Below are 23,205 nucleotides of genomic sequence, written 5' to 3'. Positions count from 1 at the left end.
AAAGTGGTAACACTGCACGAGACCGTCCAATAAAGTGGCTGCATCATGGAAAAGAGTTGTACGATTGGTGAACAACAAATTTGCAACCTCGAACTCGTGCAGCTGCCCGCTCGCCAGCATGCCTGCTGCAAAGGAGGCGAGCCGTCACACAAAAGCAAGATGGAGGATCTCACAGTCGAAGTATGCGGCGAAAACGGAGCATATTATAAGGTTCGTTCTGTGAAAAGTATACAAAAAACAGGGCGGAAGATCGAGGCCGTGGATAGACCAACTTACGGCCCGTGGCGCGGTTCTAATCTCACAAAAGAGACGCTCGTACTTCGCGAAAGCGCGGCCCTCAAATGTTCGCGAGGTAACGCGGCTTCCTCCGACGCCATGTCTCGTTTGACAGGGCGTGATTTTCGTCAGCATTTGATGTTGCGTTTCATCTCAATGTCCTACCGATTCATGAAAACGCATATCCTTGATACTGGAATTATAAAAACATTGCTCTTTATTGTACCCCGAAAGCATCGTGATATATTGTATTTGAATGTCTTACGCCACTCGTTATACTTGTGATTCTTCAACGAATAAATTTCTACGTTTTATGTCTTATTTTTTCAGGCCTTTGTCACAGATGTTTTTGAGGACGAGGTTCTGGTCACATTCGAAAATGAGTAAGTATGTTTTCCATTTCTTAGGGATGGTTTAGGTGCTAATATATCTGAAGGTTCACTCTAATATTCTGCTAATAACAGTGTAGTCTCCTGAGCAAAGGAATTATACTATTTTTATCAGCAATAGGAGGCCTAATATTTCTAATATCTGTGTCAACAGTTCTCAAAAATTGTATATTTTTTATGAGTGTTATTTGCTGCCACTATTTTTTTAGGGTTTTTCATATATCACTTTTCTTGTATGTTAATGATAAATAGTATATTAAATACTCATAAATATTGTAAGATATACTTAAAATTTAATACAAAGGGTTATATATATTTATACATATATAGTTATTATATATATACAAGTTGTATATTTTTTCTTTGTTTCTTATGTGTAAAAACAAATAATTTTATTTTGAGTTTTAAATATATTAAAATTAATAATGTGTAAGTATATCAAAGAATTATATTTTATTTTGTTCTAAATTTGATACTATATGTAACAGAAAACATAATATATTCATGACATCTATTAACAAAACAATAATGACAACAACAATGTTATTCTATGGAATTATAATTTTAAGGTATAGATATGTATGTATAATATATATTTATATGAATAGAAATGCTTCTATCAGAAATTATTTATAAGTGTATATTGTATTCGTTAAAATTTTGAAATTGTATGATATTGCTTATGGATAATTAATGAATAATATTTAATAAAATATATTTCATATTCTAGCTGGCAACCAGAATCAAAATTTCCATTTGCTCAAGTACGTCTACCTCCAACAGATGTTCAGAAACCTGAATTTTCTGAAAACATGGAGATTGAGGTATTTTCTAGGTCCAATGAGCATGAAGCGTGTGGATGGTGGAAAGCCATTATTAAGGTTAGTAAAAAATTTTTTTAAGATATAATTTTGATGAAAAAATTTTTAAATAATTTCACGTACAAGATTTTATACGCTTAATTTTGTTTCAGATGAGTAAAGGAGGCTTTCAAGTAGTTGAATATTCGGGATGGGAATGCGCTTATACTGAAATTGTAGCTAGTGAACGACTGAGAGCAAAAAATCCTAATCCCCCCATTGATAAAAATACATTTCACAAGATCGAAATAGAAGTACCTGAAGATCTAAGAGAATTGTATGTAGCATGTTTAAAGACTATCTTTTTTTGTAGAAGATTAACATATATTGATCGCATGTACATTATATTTTAAACATCTTATTTAATGTACATAGTGCCAAAATGGAAAATGCACATAAGGAATTTCAAAAAGCGATAGGGGCGGCAGTGTGCCGATACGTGCCTGAACGGGGAGTATTGCTGGCCATCTCCCGTCATGAAAATTTACATCGTCACAGTAGCATGCTCCAAGAAATGCACTTTAGAAACTTATCGCAAAAGGTAAGTTACAAAACTGGATTTGGTCTTAAACAACTTGGTGATAATATAAAATGTGCAAATTTCATAAAAACATATTTTGATATCACATATCTTTATATCTTACACAATATTTTACTTGTATATTACAGGTATTGCTTTTAAAAAGAACAGAAGAAGCAGCACGTCAACTCGAGTCAACGAAGCTTCAAACAATTGGGGGGTAAGTAAAAAGATTAGAGTTGGTGTTGCAATTAAAAAAAATCTTGTGACATTTAAATACCTGCCCTTATCCATACACTGTCCTGGTTACCATCCTGTCTGTGGTTTGCATTTACTGGCAGAAAAATTCACAAGATTTCCAATCATTAATTAATATGTTTGCTTCAACATCATATAATTTTCATGACTGTTATGTAGTCACATTACAAATATTTATTATACATTTCCTCTAGTTTTCACATATTACAAGTGTGATTGTGTATAAAATATTTAATAAATTTTACATGCAATGTTTTCAAAGTTCATATAAATCTTTGTGTGTTAGTTATCTTATTTTACATACTTTTGCCAGTCACAAGAGCACGATGTGCATATAGTAATAAATTTGCACACAATGTGTTTTTTCATCTGTCTTTAGTGAATGTCACTTTGTGCTGACAAATTCTTTTGTTTATCTCATAATATTACTTATTACAAGTAGATTAATGCTATGTTTTTCATTGTTTGCTGATTACAACCATTAGTTTACATGATTAATTATATGTGATTAATTATATATGATATATAACACGATCAGATTAATTTAATTTAATCTACATAATGATATATTTTTTACAGTTTTAATTTTTTAATCATTGTGTTTATAAGACAATAAAAGCATAATTTTTTCAATTATGTAAAAGAGTTTAGGAATTAATGGTTTGAAGGGACATCGAATAGCAATTTTTAGAATCTAATTTGCAATAAATGATTTTATCCATTAATTATGATTAAATAAAATCAAGATCATTTCTGATAATTAAATTTATGTACTATAAAGTACACATTAGATATGCATGTATTTGCAAACATATATACATGTACACACTTATTCGAAATGTCATAAAAATTTTTAATTATTTTTTCCGTTATATAGCATATGTCATAATGAATTAATTTGAAACAAAATTCATTCAGCAAAATACTTGTACATTAATAATCATATAAAGAGTCACAAATATCTTTATAGTTTTAGATGCTTTGCGTGTTCCTGCAGCAAACAATGTCATTATATGTTTCAGCTATTAATACATGTAATTAGGATAACTTTAAATTCTTTTTAAAGTTATCATTTCATACTTTCGAACGCTATAATTATTCTTAATAAAATTATATTTTTAGATTGAGATACACATACCTCCATACATTCAGATAACGGGTTTGTATAATTTTTCATTGATTGAATAATAATATTTAATAAATCTTAGGAAGTTAGTAGAAATTGGGCAGAAATCGTTTAATGCTAACACTGGATACTAATTCTTTTTTACACAGGTATGTCTATGAATGTCTAATATATAAAAGAAAAAACGCATAAATTGAATATGCAATGTTATATTTCATTTTCAAATTGCAAGTGTACTAACATACATATAAAAAATAGTACAATGCTTCAATATTATTTATGTCTCAGTATTAGTATAAGAATACTGTGAATAATTATTTCACATAAATATTCTGGAAAGCAAAATCATATAAAACTTCTCAAATTTATTAGTAAGGCGCAAACAGACAGAATGGCAGGGACATAGGATAGGGCCATCTTATATATGAATTTCCAATAAGTTACACCAAGAGTTTCTTTCTCATTTCAGCAAATTTAGATCTTCAAACTTTATATATCAGCGTGTCTCAGACTTTGAGGCAGGAGTGAAAACAAATTCAAGGTGAGATCACAGCAGCGTGGTTTAGATTTAAGTTTAGCTTACTGTATGATAAATCACACAGCTGCATTTTTCAAATGAAAAATGAAACTACACTATAAATGTGCATGCTTCGGCGTTGTGTAGATCATTCACTTAAACTCAAATGCTTTAAGTACACTGACATACAAAATTTATTGTTTATTTTTTCTACTTATTATGTGTTCTGTAGCAAAATTTTGCGTGATTGATAAAATAGTAAACGAACATAAACGTGTAGCTGTGATCTGTTTTCTTTTTCTTTTTTCTTTTTTCTTTCTTTTTTTCTTTATATACATATATATATATATATATTTATGTGTTTGGATAGAGATTTAAGTTTATTAATTTATCCCATATCAGAAATTATATTCTAGCCTGCCAATGTTTGAGAAACACTGATATATTAAGTGTTTTGCACAAAGAACTGAATAAGTGGTGGCTCTATCTAATATATTTCCAAATCTAAAGAATTTATAAAATTTCAATAAGGATTTTTAAGTAGAACAATATTTCATAATTAATGTGAAACTTTTATACATGAATAGTTATCATGTAGGCTATTATAATATTTTTAGTTTTATTTATGTGATATCACTTATGCATTCCATCTTCATTTATCAAACATCTACACAACTTATATTAGTTTTATAATCCTTCATGTTATATCATAGTTACAAAACAGTTTACTTATATAAAGTAAGAAATTTAATGGTAAATATTTTTCTAGTTGTATTAAGATAAACTTTCTTTAAATCAAAACAATTATATTGTCTGTTTTCGATTAAAAAGTTATCTTTGCTTTGTTATCGTATTATATTGTTTTCGAATACTATTTAAAACTTGACACATTACATTTGTTTTTATTAATATAATGTAGGAAATTGATTTGAACAGAAGGATAAAAGTTTTGTTATTAAGATTATTTATTTAACGTTTTCAAAAATTTGTAAGTCAAATTAAATTTGTAATATATTTTAAAATACAATTCCTTTATTTTCATAAGAAAGATATGTATGCATGTCTTTTACAATGACTTCACTATGATTTTATAGTTTCAAATTGATATTCATATTATATTACTGTTTAATATAAACCATTTTATATACATACATATTTATTTATTATTACATCAAAATATATATAAGTATTTTGTATGAGTGTATGTATGCACACATATTATGTGTCATAAACAAATTTTTAAACATGTATTGCATGTTAAAAAATTATAAATTTCGATTTCACCTTTACATAATTTGTAGAAAATGTCCAAAAATCAAATTACTCCGGTGTTAGTATATCTAACAATAATTTTGAAATCTTTGCTTGAGTATCACTTTATTATAATTTGTAATATATATTATATGCATTTGATGCTACCTCATAATACATTTTTGTATTACTACTTTTATCTGCCAGAATGCAAGCCACTGACAGGAATTTAAATTTCATTAAAATATATTATGTTCATTATCACTGTATTGTAATGTAATAACATGTGCGCGTAATAATGTAAGACTGCATGTTACTAATGAAAATCTAAATTTTGCATTATTAAACATCAAAATTTGATTATACAATATTATTAGGATATATTAATAATATTCATATACATAACTAATTATTTATATGCTACATTATTATTATCCGCGGTTGATATCAATCAGAAACTTCATATCAATATTTAGTCGATATTCATTAATTTAAAATATCATTAAACAAAAAATATTATTTTGAATTGTTCTATAGTAATCTAACATATGTATATTAACATATTATACATATATATATATATTATGGACTCTGCAATGTTTCAGTAGAGAAAGGTGCTTATTATACATGTTTAGAGCTAAATATATAAAACAAAATTTTGTTTTTTTAGATACACAGATGAATTTAATGTTCGGGAAGACTTGATGGGCTTAGCGATTGGTGCACATGGGGCAAATATTCAACAGGCAAGGAAGGTCGATGGAATTACAAATATAGAGTTAGAAGAAAATTCATGCACATTTAAAATCTATGGAGAGGTAAAAATTGAAATAAATCTTTACTTTTCTTTCATCATTTCTTTCTATTATGTTATGTTTCATTTAATGAATTAAATTACTCAAGAATTATAAATTGTGAAGGTTCTGTACAAAAACATTAAATGGTATATGCTTACCTAATTGCAGACACATGAAGCTGTTAAAAAAGCTCGTTCTTTGCTTGAATATAGTGAAGAATCTATACAAGTACCACGTGTTTTGGTTGGGAAGGTGATTGGAAAAAATGGTCGTATAATACAAGAAATTGTCGACAAAAGTGGTGTGGTAAGTATTGTATTAGCATTAATGTAATTTTTAGAATACTTATTATGTAATTCTAAATATTATAAATTTTAGGTACGAGTTAAAATAGAAGGAGACAACGAACCTCAACCAACGATTCCAAGGGAAGAAGGTCAGGTGCCCTTTGTCTTTGTTGGTACTGTTGAAAGTATTGCTAATGCCAAAATGTTGTTGGAATATCATTTGGCACATTTGAAGGTATAATGATGTAAAATATATATATAATATATTATAGATATTATTGTTTATTCACATATTTTTGTAATTTTGTGTTATTTGTTTTAAAGGAAGTAGAACAGTTGCGTCAAGAAAAATTAGAAATAGATCAACAATTAAGAAACATGCATGGATCAACCACAGGACCAATGCCCAACTTTCCTCCAACAAGACGAGGAATGAGTACAGGCCCAGAAGAAGGTGGTGGAGGTCGTGGAGGTCGTGGTGGTCAATCTCGTGGACGTGGTGGCAGGGGTAGGGCTCCCACCAGACACAATGCCGGTAATACTATTACTGACTATATCAACAATGTAGAGAACACACAAAAACGTAATGGCAGAAGCGGTGGACCCAACACGAGAGACAGTAGAGAACCCAGAGATTTTAAAGACAGAGGGCGCGTTGTCACAAAGTAACATTTGATAAATTGTTGAAGTTAAAATCAGTACTAGGATTATTATTATACAAGGTTTATAGTAGAAACTCATTTATTCGGATTTGGTGGGATGATTATTTGATCTGAATAAATGAAAATTCGAATTATCCGATATTCATCCCCGATATCATCTGCTTAACTTTATTCAACGCTCAATTCAAGATATATTTTTTGTGTAACATACGTAGCTTATCATACGTAATTTATTCTATCTTTACTACATAATAAACTATTTATTTTCTATAACCTTTTGAAAAATTGTATGTATTTAAATATTTCTTTACATCTACAAACTGATAGATAAAATAAATTGCATATATAACTGTACATTGAAAAATGTTGCTTAAAAAGACAATTTTTTCTGCATTTATAAATATTTTCTAAGGAATTATTTTCATTTTATCTGTTGAGCCCAATAAATAAAATAATTGCTTAGGGATTCGGATAAACGAGTTTTTACTGTACTTTATTCTTGCAAATACCCATTAAATAATATATTTACAAGTTTCTTTACAACATTTAACAAATTAAAAATCTCAAAAATTTGTAAATGTATCAATATAAACATAGAAAACATTGATCAAAACATATACAAAGAGAATAATTTTGTTCTTAATATTTTACTTTATTCATGATTTCATGATGTTCAAATTAAATTCGGCCTCTATTAATAACCATTTACAGTTGTTAGTATCTTTCATTGTTTAATTATATAGATTTAAAACTATACTTGTTATAAAACCGTTTCAGCTATTTAGTTTTTCATTGTATATCGTTATTCGTAATTCATTACTTTTGTCATAATTACTTTATATTGCCTCAGTTAATATCTATAGATATATCAACAATTCGCATTTGTAAACATGTCATTACATAGAACATGGAATTATAACATAATAGGAAATAACTGCAACCATATGCATTTGCATGTTTGTGTTTAATGGAAATGCATGTAGTAGCTAAGTAACTCGCGGTGTATGATTCATTTGATTTATTGGTTATTTGACATAATAAATAAAGTACATAATATCATTTTGTGTGCGAATTGTCTAATCAAATATTATATCTTAAGAGTAATTACTTTTTACGGATTAACAAGTATTCCGCCTCAAATTTATATATAACATGTATCTATATAACAACTTTTGAACCTTTCATTTAACTAAATAATACATTAAATGTAATTAACTTTAATTGCTTTTTAAACGTTAACAAAATTAAGTGTTATCTTAGCTATATTAGGTCGTTTGCAAATTGATAAATAAGAAATTAAGAAGCAATTATGTTATTATTCTTATTGAAAAATGTACTTATATACGTTTTATAATAAAATTTACCTTGTAAAATACTCCATGTGAATCTGATTTTTAACTTATGAAATATTAGGTAGTAACAATCACATGAATTTTACAAATACTTTTAATTACATTAATGTAATCTAATAAAACTATCTTCTGTGATTTAATACTACACGTTAATATGTTAGTTTTCATAAAAATTTGTACAAATTTATGCAAATATAAGTATATTTAACGGTAGAAGAAGAAATTAAAAAATTAGTGAGCTTGATTCCAAAGATGCCTCTTCACTCCCAATTAATACCCTTAGTTATTATAATGGGAAGCATCATTGCTAATGTGTTAAATGCTACATTGATCATCATCAACTACAAGTAAGGATACTAATCTTTCATCATTTCATTTGTTTTACAAAATCATTAAGATGTTTGTGTTCATCATTTTATGTTCAAGGTTTAACTTGATTTTTGTTATAAATATGGTTTAATTTACAGGATTACGTCGAGATACGTTAGATGGTAGTGAAGACCGAGTAAGGGATCTACCTCCGAGAGGTGGTCATCAAGGAGGTACAGGCAATTCAGGGTACATGGGTGGTAGACAAGGTCGTCCTCCAACTCAACGTAGAGATCGTAGAGACGAACGCCGTCGAACAACCGATGATGAAGATACTGTTCTCGATAGTCAAGACGTTTCAAGCATTGATAGAGGTAACAATACTTTTCCGATAATATTGTATAACAGAACAGCCGTTTCGTCCTAAAGATTGGTAAAGTTCTTTGAGAGTGGCATGGATTGTGAAACAAACACTTGTGACCATCTAACACTAACAATATCAACGATGATTACTAATGCACGCTTACTAATGCGATATAGCTTTCTACGTAATCAATTCTATAAACATTTGAATTTCAGTAATTCTTTTATATTACTTTATAAAAAGATGGTCACAATGGTTTGCGTATGCATAGAGTCTGTATCAAGTGTGGAGGGAGGACCTAAAGGCATGAGGCGAAGACGGCTTCGACGTTCTCGACAACGTAGTTCTACACCAACAAATAATCAAAAAGGTAATCACGTGAAATTGAAAAATTTGATTTGACATAATATTCCTTTAGGACGATCGGTTTAGATATAGTATAAGAGTTAAGTACAATATTAAATAAATGTTTTAGAATGAATATCAATATTTACACAGTAACACTCAGAGTTAATCTACATATTTGTTTAGGCAGCAATGCCGGCCCAGGAGACCAATCAACTGTAACTAGTAAAGAAGGAACACCAGCAAATGACGTTTCTGCTACTAATAACAGTTCCCAAGGGCCTAAAGGCCAAAGAGAATTACGGTCTCGCCATCCTCGTATGCAACAGAGCAATAAGCCTAAGGAAGCTCTGGTTAATGGTACCAGTGGCTAAATAACCATTATGATCGACAACTGCTACTTACATATAACACTACACCTGATGAGAGCTATTAACACCCAGCACATAACATGACGCATACCTACGCAAGGACTACACGATTATGGATCGCGACATGATTAGTCTACGCTCGTTGTTAAGACTGTTTGCTACCGATAAGAATATGACAATTGTTTAAGAAATCGTCATTCTCCTTAAACACATTTAAGGACACATATTAATATCCATGCATGGTTTAGTTTAATGATAGTGATTATGCTATCATGTTTGATATATGGATACATTCATTGGGAGATAGTAGAAGCATCTGGTAAAAAGGAATCCCCTGATTGTGAAACTGTGCCTCATTTTTATACCAAGCTCCCAACTTGTGTGACAGTAATTCGGATGTACTATAAAGTACTTCTTAATCACTTGAGAAATGATCTAATAATAGGCTGGATATTCGTGGCTCGTATGTCAATTATCAATTTGAATAATTTTCGCCTAGATATGTCGCTATATTTATGAAAAAATAACACAATACGTACAGAGATGCAGGATATAATCCATTTTAATAGATTTTCTTTTTGTTCCTCTTCTTTATTATTTCTTTCAACATTGCAATGATTGTTAGAAAATAATAAAAAAAGTGTTAACATATTTTAATGTATGTTATGAGCAAAGGTACGTATTTTGTGTTATTTTGTGTTCATATCTAAATGAAAAAACACAATAATTGAACATACCGGGTATAAAATATTTTGCGACAAAACTAGGACGAAACATGATGTGGTGCAAGAAAAAGATGGATTCCATTGTTAGTTATAACAATGGTAGGTGGCAGCTGCATGAAGTCTTGGTTAAAAGGTGTTCCCAATGATGTTCCTTCTATTTACTTAACAAGATTGAGTTTTTTTTGGTTTACGATTATTAGTAGAGTTATTTAACAACACTAGGTTTTTATGTTTCAATACTGAGTGTTGATTAATAATACCACGATGAATGCTAAAATGACTTATTTGATTGTGGAAAAACACAAATGAGTGTACGCAGGAAGTCGGTTTTTATTTCCGGGTTCACTTTTCATGTAATTTAGTCTTTTTTTTTTTATTACAGTCTAAGCATCTATATCAAATATTAGAATTTGATATGACGTTCGTTTCTGCATTGTTTCGCATGATTTAAAAAGAAAGTAAACGTATACTTAGTAATACCAATGTATGATGTGCCAGAGAAGGAATGATACATGTTTTATGATATCTAGCTGAAGTGCAGACTTAGCGCATACCTTTATTACTATAATACTACTTAGTCGAAATGTGAATGTCTGAACAAATACATTAGCTTTACTATACTAAGCTATAAAATAGATATGGCTAACTGTTTTAAATTGATTATCTGTCAATTTAAAACAGCTGCCTCTTCTTCCGGATATGACAACAACTAATCGGACATGTCTTAAGGATTTTGCAAAAACGCATGGCGGTTGATGCAACACATTGACACCTAACAAAACAGCTGCCATTTTATCTGAATATTCTTATGGCAGCCAAAAAAACTGAGACATCCCCCAACTTGCTTGTTTCAGATACATTTGTATTGATTGCAATTTGTGCATAATTTAAGAATAAAACATTTCTGTACATAGAGCGGTCATTAGTACGATGAACCACAATTTTTTCGAAACATTGATAATCGTTTTTTAATCTTAACAGTCGTTTTAAACTACAATCTTCATCCCTATCCTTAACTTCCATAACATATCCATTATTAAAAATAATGATTATTACGCTTAATCTTTGTTATGAAGCTTTTAAAATATTTATAGTCTGAAAATGTTAACATTTAATTACTAGTTCTATTTATAATTACAAAAATATTAAGAAATATTAAAAATACATAAGAAAAATAATTTCTACATTAATTTAAAGCACTAAGTAACAATTGCTTAATTTATACAAGATTTGCAACTTTTAGCGTTACTTAATTACATGAAAGTTTTGGATACAAACAAATAAAACTATACTAGAACTGATTTATATATTTTAAAAATTGTATATATCTACTGTTGAGGAAATCGTTTAATTTCAAATTATCAGTTTTTATGGAAAAAGATCAGGATATTTTTTAATACCTCTTAGAGAAATATATATATAATTTATCATAACTATGATTTGCTTCTGTAAAAGAAACAAAAATATTTCTTCATCATACAGAAATTTAACATATGATACAGGATTTAAGTTGCATTAGTTGAAAAAATTTTTGTGTGATCTCAAAACCATATACGGCTACTAATAAATAAAGTTATTGCAAATTACAAGTAAATATTATAATATTTACAAGTACAAAGAAAATAAATTTTTATATTATTATGAACTGTTGTATTTAAATTCATGAATATACATATAATTTTAAACTTAAACAAATTCATAAAATATATTTCTAAACTATGTTAATTATTGAACATAATCTTTAATTCTTTAAAGTGCTAGGAATAAGGAACTAATACAAGTCAAAATACACATAATACAAATAAGTATAAATTCCATTACTGATTCAGAAAATCAAATTATATAGCAGCCACTGTTTATATATCAATTTTCTATCTTCATATCAGTAAATAGCTAACGTAAATAGCTAACATATACTGAAATATATAATCTAACATATAACATATAACTGAAATATATAATCATATGTTAGAAGATATGAAATTAATGTTACTATTTATAATAACTTAAAAATTAATATTCAGATAAATTATCTCATCGATATTATTAATTACTAAACAAATAACATTTAATAATGAATTTTAAATAATTGTTAAATAACAGTTTCACAGTGTAATATTGAGAAATTTGAAAAATTTGAGAAATATTGAATAAACAGTGCTTTTATAAATATTTTGCGTGAAATAAGAAAATATTCATATTTGTGCATACATAGTATTAATGTTAAAGAATGAAATATTTAATTATTTTCTAATTACTTTTTAATCATATAGAATTCACAAAAAGTATATAGTAATAATTACAAAGTCTACAAATAATATTAATTTAATCTGATTCAACTTAAGATTTTTTATTTGAGCGGTGTTATATTAAATATTTTCAGGTAGAGGCGCTGTATGTTCATTTCTATATTTCGTTCATTGTATCTCTCATCTAAATTATGTGTAAGGTAAGTCTTTAGTCAGAAGCCGTCAGCTGTTGTGTCAAGTGAACATTCTTAACCAACAAAATAGGTGAAACTTACCAATAGTGTGTAATTCTAATTGTGAATCTATTATTAGTTACTAAACGTGGTATAGATTTGAAAGTATTGTTTAACAGGAACCAGGTACGTTTATACGTTATTTAGAATGACTTTAGTTGGTTTTTGCTCACAGACTTTTCACACCTGTATTAATGCTAGTCATCTATGTATAAGATTTCTCGATATACAATTCAAATGTGTTTTTTTGTATTCATTTTTTATTTAGTTTAAAAAATAAGATATTTTATTCTATTTGAAATGACTGTAATGTTTTTGTTTGGGAAAAAATAGAGTTTAATTATTATACACATGATATATATTTTATAGTATGTATATACATATACATTCACACATATATACACATATATATACATATTCGTGCATTGTATATATATAAATGTGTATATATATATATATATATATATACACATTTAAGCTATTACAAATGGCGATTATTTTGCATTTCTTACTAAATTTACATTTACATTAATTATAACTGTATTTATACTCGGGAAAAGGTTATCTTTTCATAAATTTACAAATTTGTTACATAAATCGAGTTGGTATAAAACTTGTATTAAGTAATTTTCTATATCTTATGTGTTAACATGTTAATACAATCTGTGGAATATACATATAATCGATTTATAATACTATTAGAGAGATTTGTATGGTGTGTTACATGTCGAATCATATATCGTTTCTTAAAATGCTATGTGAATTGGACATAATTCACATAATTTATACATTTGGATTCGGACGTTCGATAAAGGGTAATTATAATCGTATAACGGTATGTTATATGATTTATTAAGTTAAGGTTAAACTGTACAGGTTGAGTAATCGAACCTTACATGCTAAAATATTTCATGGTACATCCATAAAAGATTTCGAAATGCTGATTATTTATGCTCTTCATGAACGTGGAGAAATCGTAATTGATGACAACCGCTTTGATAGACTGTATAATTCCTTTTTTAGTGAAAGTAGTAAAGAAAATGTACATAAAAAATTGAACGTAAAGTGAATTTATTGAGAACGTTACGTATTAATAAATTTATATGAATTATAAATGATTTACACTAATATACAAAAATTTTGTACATTTGACAGTGAATTTCATACAGTTCCGAAGTCCAATATATACTTTGGCCGTTATTAATAAATAATTCATTATTTAAAAATTTTGTTCAAAATAAATTTTATAATAATTAATTCGAAAACATTAGAAACGTAAGAATTTTATGTGTATTTAAATACGATCGATATAATAACATGTAATACATACTACATGTGTGCCTATGACGTAAAATATAATCGCTTGTAAACGTTATGTTTGTATTACGATATACATTTTTATTTTCAATATTAAGCATTGTATAATATGTGATAGAAGATATATATGAAGTCCTATTATATTTATTTCTTTTCCCATTATTTACTACAGATTGAGCTACCTTAACCGTGTGACACAAAGAATGAGACAGTAGTGATCTATAATACTATTTAAGATGTTTAAAGAAAATGATAACAGTTCTGGAAGCTGTAGCAGTACAGTGCCTAGACCACGAAGAATGTTAGCACGATTTTCTTTACGTCGATTATTATATTCAAGCCCACTTATTGGTCGACGAATTGTGAGAACACCTAGTTCAAGTAACAGAAATACAAAAAGTATGAAGTGATATTTGGTCTGAAATAAATATCGTAGATAAAATACAGAATAAATTATTCTTGAGAATGAATTATTTTTCTAGCAAAAGATCCAATTGGTGGCAAGATCACAGATGTTGAAAAAGGAGAAGCCAGAGTAAGTAATGGTTCGAGCCATTTTCAATTTCAAAACATAGATCTACAACGTGCTTCCAGTAAAGGCTCAGTACTTTCTTCTGACGGAAAGGTATTTATAGAATATGTACTTGTAATGAAATTCTTAGAATTGAATTTCTATTAGATCTCGATTATATTAATTGTTTGATAATTTTAAATGATATCCAGGTTGTAAAATAAATATTATTTCAGAGTAGTGAAAATGGTTTAATGGAATGTCCTTTATGTTTGGCTGAATTGCCTGTGGAGTTCTTTCCTGTTGTTCAATCTTGCCATCATTACAGTTGTTATGATTGCTATCAACAATATCTTAAAGTTGAAATTTCTGAATCTAGAGTTAACATAGCATGTCCTGAATGTTCAGAACCAATTCACCCAAATGGTAAATGCACTTTTTTGATAAAAATAATGTAAACTTCTTACTATTATTTGCTACTTATTCATATACTTACTATTATTTACTGAATTTATTTTTTTATAGATATTCGAATGATCCTAAATGATCAAACGCAATTGGAAAAATATGAAGATTTTATGGTACGACGAGTTCTTGCCGTAGAACCTGATGCGAGATGGTGTCCTGCACCAGATTGCAGCTTTGCAGTTATTGCTAGTGGTTGTGCTTCGTGCCCAAAATTACGTTGTGAACGACCAGGATGTGACTCTTATTTTTGTTACCATTGTAAAGCACGTTGGCATCCTAATCAAACATGTGATGCTGCCAGAGCTCAACGCACTCAATACTATGAACGAAGTTCATCTCTCAGTTTCAGTCAAAGTGATTCACAACATAGTATGTATTCTTTATATTTAAAGATTTTAGAATTAGTGAATCCTGAAATTCCAAGATAACATGTGTTTTCGCATAAACTGTGTCCACAGAAGATGACGTCAAACCTTGTCCAAGGTGTCAAGTCCTTATTGTTAAAATGGATGATGGTAGTTGCAATCACATGGTTTGTGCTGTTTGCGGTGCCGAATTTTGTTGGTTATGCATGAAGGAAATCAGTGATCTTCATTATTTAAGGTAAAGTTTATCTGAGTTATTTATCTCCATATTTATTTTTATGAAATATTATTTTTAGAATTCTTAATTTTTCCAATTTTTCATTTAATCGCAGTCCTTCTGGCTGTACCTTTTGGGGTAAAAAGCCATGGTCTAGAAAAAAGAAAATACTTTGGCAACTTGGAACCTTAGTGGGAGCTCCAGTTGGAATTGGTCTTGCTGCTGGAATAGCTGTACCTGCTATGATTATAGGTTTGTATATTATGTCTTTCACATTTTAACGTCAAACTAAATGTGATATATTTATAAATATATCTTTTGGACAAAATTTTATGTAACTTTATATTTGTATATGTATGTTTTGTTACAGGTATTCCAGTATGGGTGGGAAAGGAGCTGTATACAAGATATGAGAAAGATAACAAACATAAGAGGAATGCTTTTATTGTTGGAGGAGTAACTGCATCTGTAAGTTAAAATCTTATTTTTCATATTTGTACATAATTGATTTTCTTCGAAAGTATATATATATATATATTTATATAATATCATCAGACGATAGATAAAGTATCGAGCATCTTACAAAGTAGTATCAATGTAAATTTACAGATATTTTTTTTAAATTATCAAAGTATTAAAAAATATTAAAAAATTTATTAAAAAATTTATTAACTAGTCGTAATAAAACTACTTACTTATTTACACATATATGAATATTGCTTAGGAATTACTTTTATGTTTGAAAATCATTGTACAAATTCATGACAACATCAAAGTATATTTTATTTATATAGTTTGTACAAAGAAATGGAATAATATAATTATTGCGTATGTGAATTAGCAGTAACAGAATGTCGGTCGTATAGCCGTAATAGTAATTGCGGGAAGAAATTTTGATAAAAGAACAAATTCAAATCAAACGATTGTTATATTTAACTGGCTCGTGGAGGAAAATGTTACTCCTGACTTAAGTTATTTGTTATGGCACGTATTAGCAATTCTTTTATATTTCGAGTCACTTTTAATTTTAAAACTTCATACACTGTTTATTGATATTCTGTTTGTTGAACGTCCTTACTAAATTATAGGTGTACATATCGAAAGAACAATTCAATATCGAAATATTTTTAAACATAAGAGTCTAACATCAATTCTATTTCCACCACGTTAACGAAATTTAACGTGATTTCGATTCCGCAATTACATAATTATCGACACAAGCCCTGTTGCTTGAGATGTATTACGTTAATCGCAATCGTAACGTCAATGGCAGACGAATCGAGCTGTTGAACAATCAGTTCTATAACTTTTGCTTTCTCGATTTACATTTCGCTTAGAAGTATTAATTCGCTGCAACACTATCATAGGCAGTAATAATGCTGACTAAGGGTCGTTTTCGCTATTAGCAATCGCAGTCTCATCTGTAAGTACACCTTCGCTATGAAGGTCCTTTAAAACGTCGATCAAGCGTTGTTCCGTATCTGCATCGCCTAAAGCAACATCTACAGATCCAATACAGAGTAAGAGAGCGAGGAGTTGCGATCGCCTATAGTCCTTATTTAAATCTTCTCTCGTGTAGCCCAAATCTTTCGGAATGTCGACGCCAAGACGAGAACACGTCCCAATTAGTGCCTCCCAATAGATATCAAGGAAGGTTTCTGTATGTTTGCGACGTAATTCGGTTGGCAATGAACTTACTATCAACAGAGCAATGTCATTAGTCGGTCTACTATAGGTAACCATTTGCCAGTCGAGGATGCAGCATTCAAGGCCAGATGGTCCTTCCTTGAAAAGTAGATTATTACACCAGAAATCTGTGTGCGTGATCAAGGCTAACGGCCCTTCTGGCGCAAGGAGTGCAGATATTATATGCTTAGTTCTAGGTCGTAGTACAAGTAGAGCCTCCAGTATCGCTTCTAACCCTGGTGTACTTTTTAAAAATTTGGCAAGTTGTGGTAAACCACGCTCAACCAGTTGTTGATACGAGTCCGTTGCCTTTGCTGTTTGGAAGAGGAACGGATAACGTTCGGACAGAGGCTCTCCCTCGACAACTTTCATTGCCAGAGAATGCGCGTGTATGCGTGCTATAGCATCTAATGCGACCTTAGTTTGATCGTATGTCATTCCTTCGCGAAATTTGATATTTCGAAAATCAGAATCGCGAAGATCGTGCAGTACGAGAATAGAATCTGGCGTTGTAGGGTTGTCGTCTGACTCATCAGCTGGTGTGTAATGTGCATGATAGCAGACTGGAACTGACAGAAGGATTTCCTCGTCCGATTTATTTTCCTGGGATGCTAGTTGCTTCTTTTGAAATTCTTTCAGGTCAGGCATGACCTGATATAAATAGAATCCAAATTATTATTTATTGGATAGAATAATTTAAGATTGACGTAGCAACAGCATGGTAGCATTATATTAATTGATTGCTTACCTGTGTGTAAAATTTAATTTCCCGAAGATCGAATTGGCCTTCGATAACAAAGAAACGACTGAACGCATCTTTTGGAAGCTCTTTCACGATAAGCGACAGGTCTTGCGTGGTATTTGTGTCGTTCAACACGTACTTGATTTTAACACGAATTATAGCACTGAGCGCGCTTTCATTACTCATACAGCCCGGACTTACGTTACATTCGGTTATTGTGACCTGTGTACATGACGGGTTAATTTGCAAGCGATTCAACAATACTTGGTACGCTACATCTTCAAATGTGTTGCATTTTCATTGCTAACAAAGCATTTACAGGCTGCTTAAATGACGCCGTATAAAAATCGCTACAGGCAACTGTTAACTGTAAATCATAGTTTCTACCGAACTAACCGGTTCTTTGTGAAATTCCCTTAGGATACCACCAAGCCACTCCTTGTCAATCTCTGGTTCTGAGATAATCTGCTTCTGCTCCTCTCCGCAAGATGATTCTTCCGTATCTTCCCAATCCCAGTCCGTGTCTTCCCAGTCCCAATTCGCCATGGTTTCGTTTCTTCTGATTTTATCTCTTTCTCTCAATCTCTCTTTACTTTTATTTATTCGATTAACACTAATGACAGTCAATTGACGATATCAGTGTTGGCGGGATCGATGAAAGGAAAACGGGAAAGAAAAAACAGATGAGGGATGTATGTGTATCGTGGTTGTAACGTTTCGCGTGTCTACTGTCCCCAATCAATGCCAATAAACTACATGTACACTCTCGTGAACGGTAACACATGCAGGACGGTGCCTATTTGACTGTTCACATCGGAGCGCACGAGTCTGTCATGTATGTGGAGGCTTCGTGAAATCACCAGTAATGAATGGATTCGTCGCGTGTCCCTTCTACTTCCTGTTACGCCGTTCGGTCCTTGAATGTTCGGGCCGGCGTAGTTCGGCGCCCGTTCATCGAGGCTCGTAGTGTCCACGGCGCGACACACCCTTGGCGCAGAGCACCCACCGACTTCCCGATCCCAACACTCGATTTGTCAGACCGTTTTGCGATCGTGGTGTAGTATGGTTCTTAAAGTACCGACTGACACGATGCACGTTCCATCGTCAGCCACCTAGGTGGATGCAGGCCGCAGGGTGGGACAGAGAGGATCTCCCATGCGCGCACTCCTACCGTCGCGGCGATCAATATCCTTCCTTCCGCACCTCCCACACTTTCTGCTCGCCATGCACTTTCTCTGTCTCCTGTTTCGCTATCTCGCGTTCTCTTCTATGCTCGATGGAAATTTAGAAAACAGATCACCGTGTGCCAGTAATCTTTTCCCTCATCATGGCACCTTACCTTATACGACTGTCCCGAGATATATTTATATTATTACCATGTTTTACTTTCAATGGTATTTCATACTATTTTTCGTATATTTTACAGAACATAGATTATAGATTGATCGGAAATTGCTTTTCCTTTTCTCTCTCCTTTTTTTATTTTTGAAGGTGATACGTGTATTAATTGCCCGAGAATATGCAAAGCATGATGCAGAACATATTAAAATAACAGATGCCTTTGAATAGACAATTCTATATTTGCTTTTGTTTTTCTTTTATTATGATCGTTTACAGTTGTACTAAATAAAAATGCAGTATATTATACGTATGTTATACTAAAAAAGTGGTCCGTGTTAATGGTTTACGTTCTTTTCTATTTTCGCGAGCATACATTGAAGGGGACTTACGAAGTACATCTAAAACATTCCCTTAATTACTGTGTTAATTATGCAGCGTACATACAGAAACTTCCGGCAGCTTAAAACCGCACAATACTAGATCAACTGTAGTTCAAAGTTTTCGATACAGTTGCAGCTTTTACATTTTTGTTAGCTGATACCTAATGGCAATTTTATCGCGTAACTCTACCTACTTAAATGTATCTTTTCGTTCTCTTAATATTATTACTTATCTGTTCATAATTAATTCCGATCTAATAATTATACGGTTTTTTATTTATTAAGTCCCCTGCCCCAAAATTCAAGACTAAAGAGTTTTATTGCTTCATATTATTATTTTTTTTTTTATATATAAAATTCTTATATCATAAATTTACTATTTCTATAGATACATAAGATTTTAAGTTTAATTTGTAGAAACTTTATAAAATTTGAATCTCTGTACGTCTCAATAAAAGCTCGAACAAGAGCCACTATTCATAATTCATCTACCATCGTTACAGGTTTTAGTATCACCCATATTGGCAGGATTGGCCGTAGGTATTGGTGTACCCATTTTATTATTTTACGTTTATGGTGTAGTCCCCGTTTCCCTTTGTCGAAGCGGAGGTTGTGGTGTTTCTACAAATGGTACAGGGGTGCGATTTGATTTCGATGACGAAAACGAGCTTATGGGTTCTTTGAGTGTCCGCAACGGTGGAGGTAAATGTCTAAATAATTCAAATTTTAACATCAAGTGTAGATGGAGTAATTTAGAAGACTAGATAATTCAAAATATAATCCTTATTGTAGATGCAGCATCGATAGATGTTGCGAGTCATCGCGGCGGTAATCCTTCGATAGGAGAAGCTTCCCTTTCATTAGGTAGTGGAAGTCATTTAGAAAAATTAGGTCGTGAAAACGATCGCGAAAGTGCCAGTAACGTAGCTGTTGCTGGTACCAGTCTCGCAGGAAGTATAGCTTCTAGTGTTTTACCAGGAGGTCAGAGGTAAGAGACTCTTTGTATTTATATAATTTTCAATTGTTAGTTACACATTAATAGTTATTGTTATATTTAAAAAATAGATTGGAGGTTCAAGCGGATGTGACGTCTACCCAAAGATTCAGTTTGTGTAGCGAAACAGCATCTGCCGCAACCAGTTTATCAGAAAAATCTGTGAACGCATCTATTGCTTTGGATGACGGCGCAGCTTCTACGAGAGCTCTAGCAGGCTCTGTTCTAAATTTTAAAGTATCTCGCTCTTCTTTAAAAGTATTATTGCAAACGATCAGTACTTCAGTTATGAATTTTAATTATATCGATTGTTCAGATGGATGGAAGCTCAATCAGCGGTGGTAGAAGCACGGAAGGAGAACAAGGGACAAGCTCTGTTGCAGGAGGTCATATGGATTCAGCAGGTCAAGCTACATCTTTGAGTTCCCTCGAAGAAGTAGCGCCTGGTTTAGCGAAACGTGCTCGGCGCAAGCCGACGTTAGATCGCCAGTGCAGTGATTCCAGTAATTGGACCGTTTGTGGAGAAGACGAAGGTTCTGAACGTGTCAGATTTGATGATCATGTTAGTTTCATCGAAGCAGATCAAGAAGGAATTGTTAATACGTGTGGAGTGAATAGTCGAACTTCCGGAAGACGTACTAAACGTACTAAAGAAACAGAACAAGACGCAAATACTCAAAAGAGTACAAAGTATGAAAAAATTTAGATTTTTCAAAATTTAACTCACTGCTTTTCGATGTTCTTGATTATTTACGATCTTTTCGTTTTAATATTGTAAGGCACTGGGTTAATTAGAAGATTTTGAGAACTACAATATTTTTACATGTATAATATCCGTTTACTTTTTCAGGAATTCTAACAATGAATCAAAGGCTGATTCGGCAGATGACAATGTATCGTGGGAACGGGTTAACGTTGCCACTTTGAGAAATGTCTTCTTCTATAATTCTACAACATCTACAGATCGCGAGAAGCGATTGTCGGTGATAGAAGAACCGTCTCCTGTAGTGGTACAGAATAACGGTGCTCGTTTTTTCACGCCTTCTGACAAAGGCTGTAGCATAAATAATATGGAAGAAGATTTACACTCCTAAAGGAACAAAGACTGAGCATTTATGTAATAATGTACATGCGTCCTTTAAATACAAGACACACAGATGCGAATTCACATACAGTGACAAGCAAAAATGTAAACACGCTAGTCTTATAAGGAAATGATACAAGTTCTCAACTGATTGATAAGGATTAGGCAATTACAATTACAAATTGAATCAACTAACTAAAATACAAAACTTCATTTTTTCATTTATACTAATTAATTGAAATTAATTTCCATTTTAATTTTAATTCAAAGCTTATTATTTATACTAGAAATTGTAATATCTATTATTTAACTACATGTTTCCTCAATCCTTTTAATTTTATATTTTTGTTAATGCAATATGTTTTTAATTGCAATATTATTTTGATGCAATATTTATAATTTTGCACTTGGATTTTAGAATTAGAATTTTTAATTAATTTTTTGTTTTTTTTATTAATAATTTTAATTTGTGTGGCATATTTATTAAATTGTGCTACTTCTCATGAATACCTGAGAGTGTGTTTTAATATACTGCTAGATTTCTTTTAATAACTAATCACAAATTTTCAATGGAATTTATATTTTTCATACCATAACAAAATTTGACTTAGACGTAAATAATTTGTTAATAATTTGTCGTATGTTTTGGATCGCTATATCATTGAGGTACTAATTTTTTGTAAATCAGGACTTTCCGTCTTATTTAAATTGACTTGTTTTTCATTTATTTTTTTAAATTTACTGTGACTTTTTATTTTTGCATTCCTTTATCAATCATTGTTATTCTATTCACTTTTTACAGAGCACCGAAAATAGTAAATACAAATTGGACCAACTTTATATCATTTTGAATATAGTATGTTGTTAATATAAATAAAAATATGATTTCACATTTTGTGTACTAGATTTAATTTGTAATTATAATTGTCTAATTTTTGTGAATCGGTTAAAAAATGTATATCATTTCTCTATAAGAATAGTGTAACAAAGTTTACACTTTCGTTTGTTATTGTATATGTGTATATATGTATTTAAGTGTACACCATATGCGTGCAGTAATGCCGAATTTACTATATTTATGCACACCATGTATAAACGTATTATGAATGCAGTAGAGGGAACAAATTAAGAGCAACTTTGCATGGCGAAGCGTATTGAAGTAAGTAGTATGTGCATTCATGTTTCAGAAGTGCGTGCGTATAAATATGT

General features: G+C 30.8%; 3 protein-coding genes across 6 annotated transcripts; 2 read left to right on the top strand and 1 right to left on the bottom strand.

The window, feature by feature from the left end:
- Positions 1-61: 61 nt before the first annotated feature.
- On the top strand, positions 62-11,324 carry LOC100649034 (synaptic functional regulator FMR1). Of its 4 annotated transcripts, XM_048412881.1 has the most exons (14): positions 62-210; positions 607-659; positions 1,396-1,546; positions 1,639-1,802; positions 1,901-2,066; positions 2,195-2,265; positions 3,899-3,970; positions 5,868-6,015; positions 6,163-6,300; positions 6,373-6,516; positions 6,606-6,816; positions 8,763-8,978; positions 9,240-9,338; positions 9,500-11,324. In XM_048412881.1, the coding sequence occupies exons 1-14, from the start codon at positions 160-162 to the stop codon at positions 9,685-9,687; spliced, it is 1,872 nt and encodes a 623-aa protein (XP_048268838.1). In that variant the 5' UTR covers positions 62-159; the 3' UTR covers positions 9,688-11,324. The 4 variants fall into 4 exon arrangements, with proteins under 4 accessions (XP_048268838.1, XP_048268839.1, XP_048268840.1 ...); XM_048412882.1 differs by lacking the exon at positions 3,899-3,970; XM_048412883.1 differs by lacking the exon at positions 9,240-9,338.
- Positions 11,325-12,858: 1,534 nt separating this feature from the next.
- On the top strand, positions 12,859-22,221 carry LOC100645692 (E3 ubiquitin-protein ligase RNF19A). Its single transcript, XM_020866717.2, has 13 exons — positions 12,859-13,017; positions 14,381-14,607; positions 14,691-14,833; positions 14,956-15,145; positions 15,245-15,556; positions 15,646-15,790; positions 15,885-16,021; positions 16,140-16,237; positions 20,422-20,620; positions 20,711-20,906; positions 20,984-21,149; positions 21,229-21,602; positions 21,763-22,221. Exons 2-13 carry the CDS (start codon positions 14,445-14,447, stop codon positions 22,004-22,006), a joined length of 2,367 nt encoding a protein of 788 aa, XP_020722376.1. The 5' UTR covers positions 12,859-13,017; positions 14,381-14,444; the 3' UTR covers positions 22,007-22,221.
- On the bottom strand, positions 16,528-20,119 carry LOC100649427. Its single transcript, XM_003401154.4, has 3 exons — positions 18,594-20,119; positions 18,204-18,419; positions 16,528-18,106 (listed from the first exon to the last, which is right to left on the bottom strand). The coding sequence occupies exons 1-3, from the start codon at positions 18,741-18,743 to the stop codon at positions 17,153-17,155; spliced, it is 1,320 nt and encodes a 439-aa protein (XP_003401202.1). The 5' UTR covers positions 18,744-20,119; the 3' UTR covers positions 16,528-17,152.
- Positions 22,222-23,205: the final 984 nt, after the last annotated feature.

The sequence above is a fragment of the Bombus terrestris genome, chromosome 15 (genome assembly GCF_910591885.1).
Source record: "Bombus terrestris chromosome 15, iyBomTerr1.2, whole genome shotgun sequence".
Lineage (NCBI taxonomy): Eukaryota > Metazoa > Arthropoda > Insecta > Hymenoptera > Apidae > Bombus > Bombus terrestris.
This window is presented reverse-complemented; position numbering and strand designations above follow the sequence as displayed.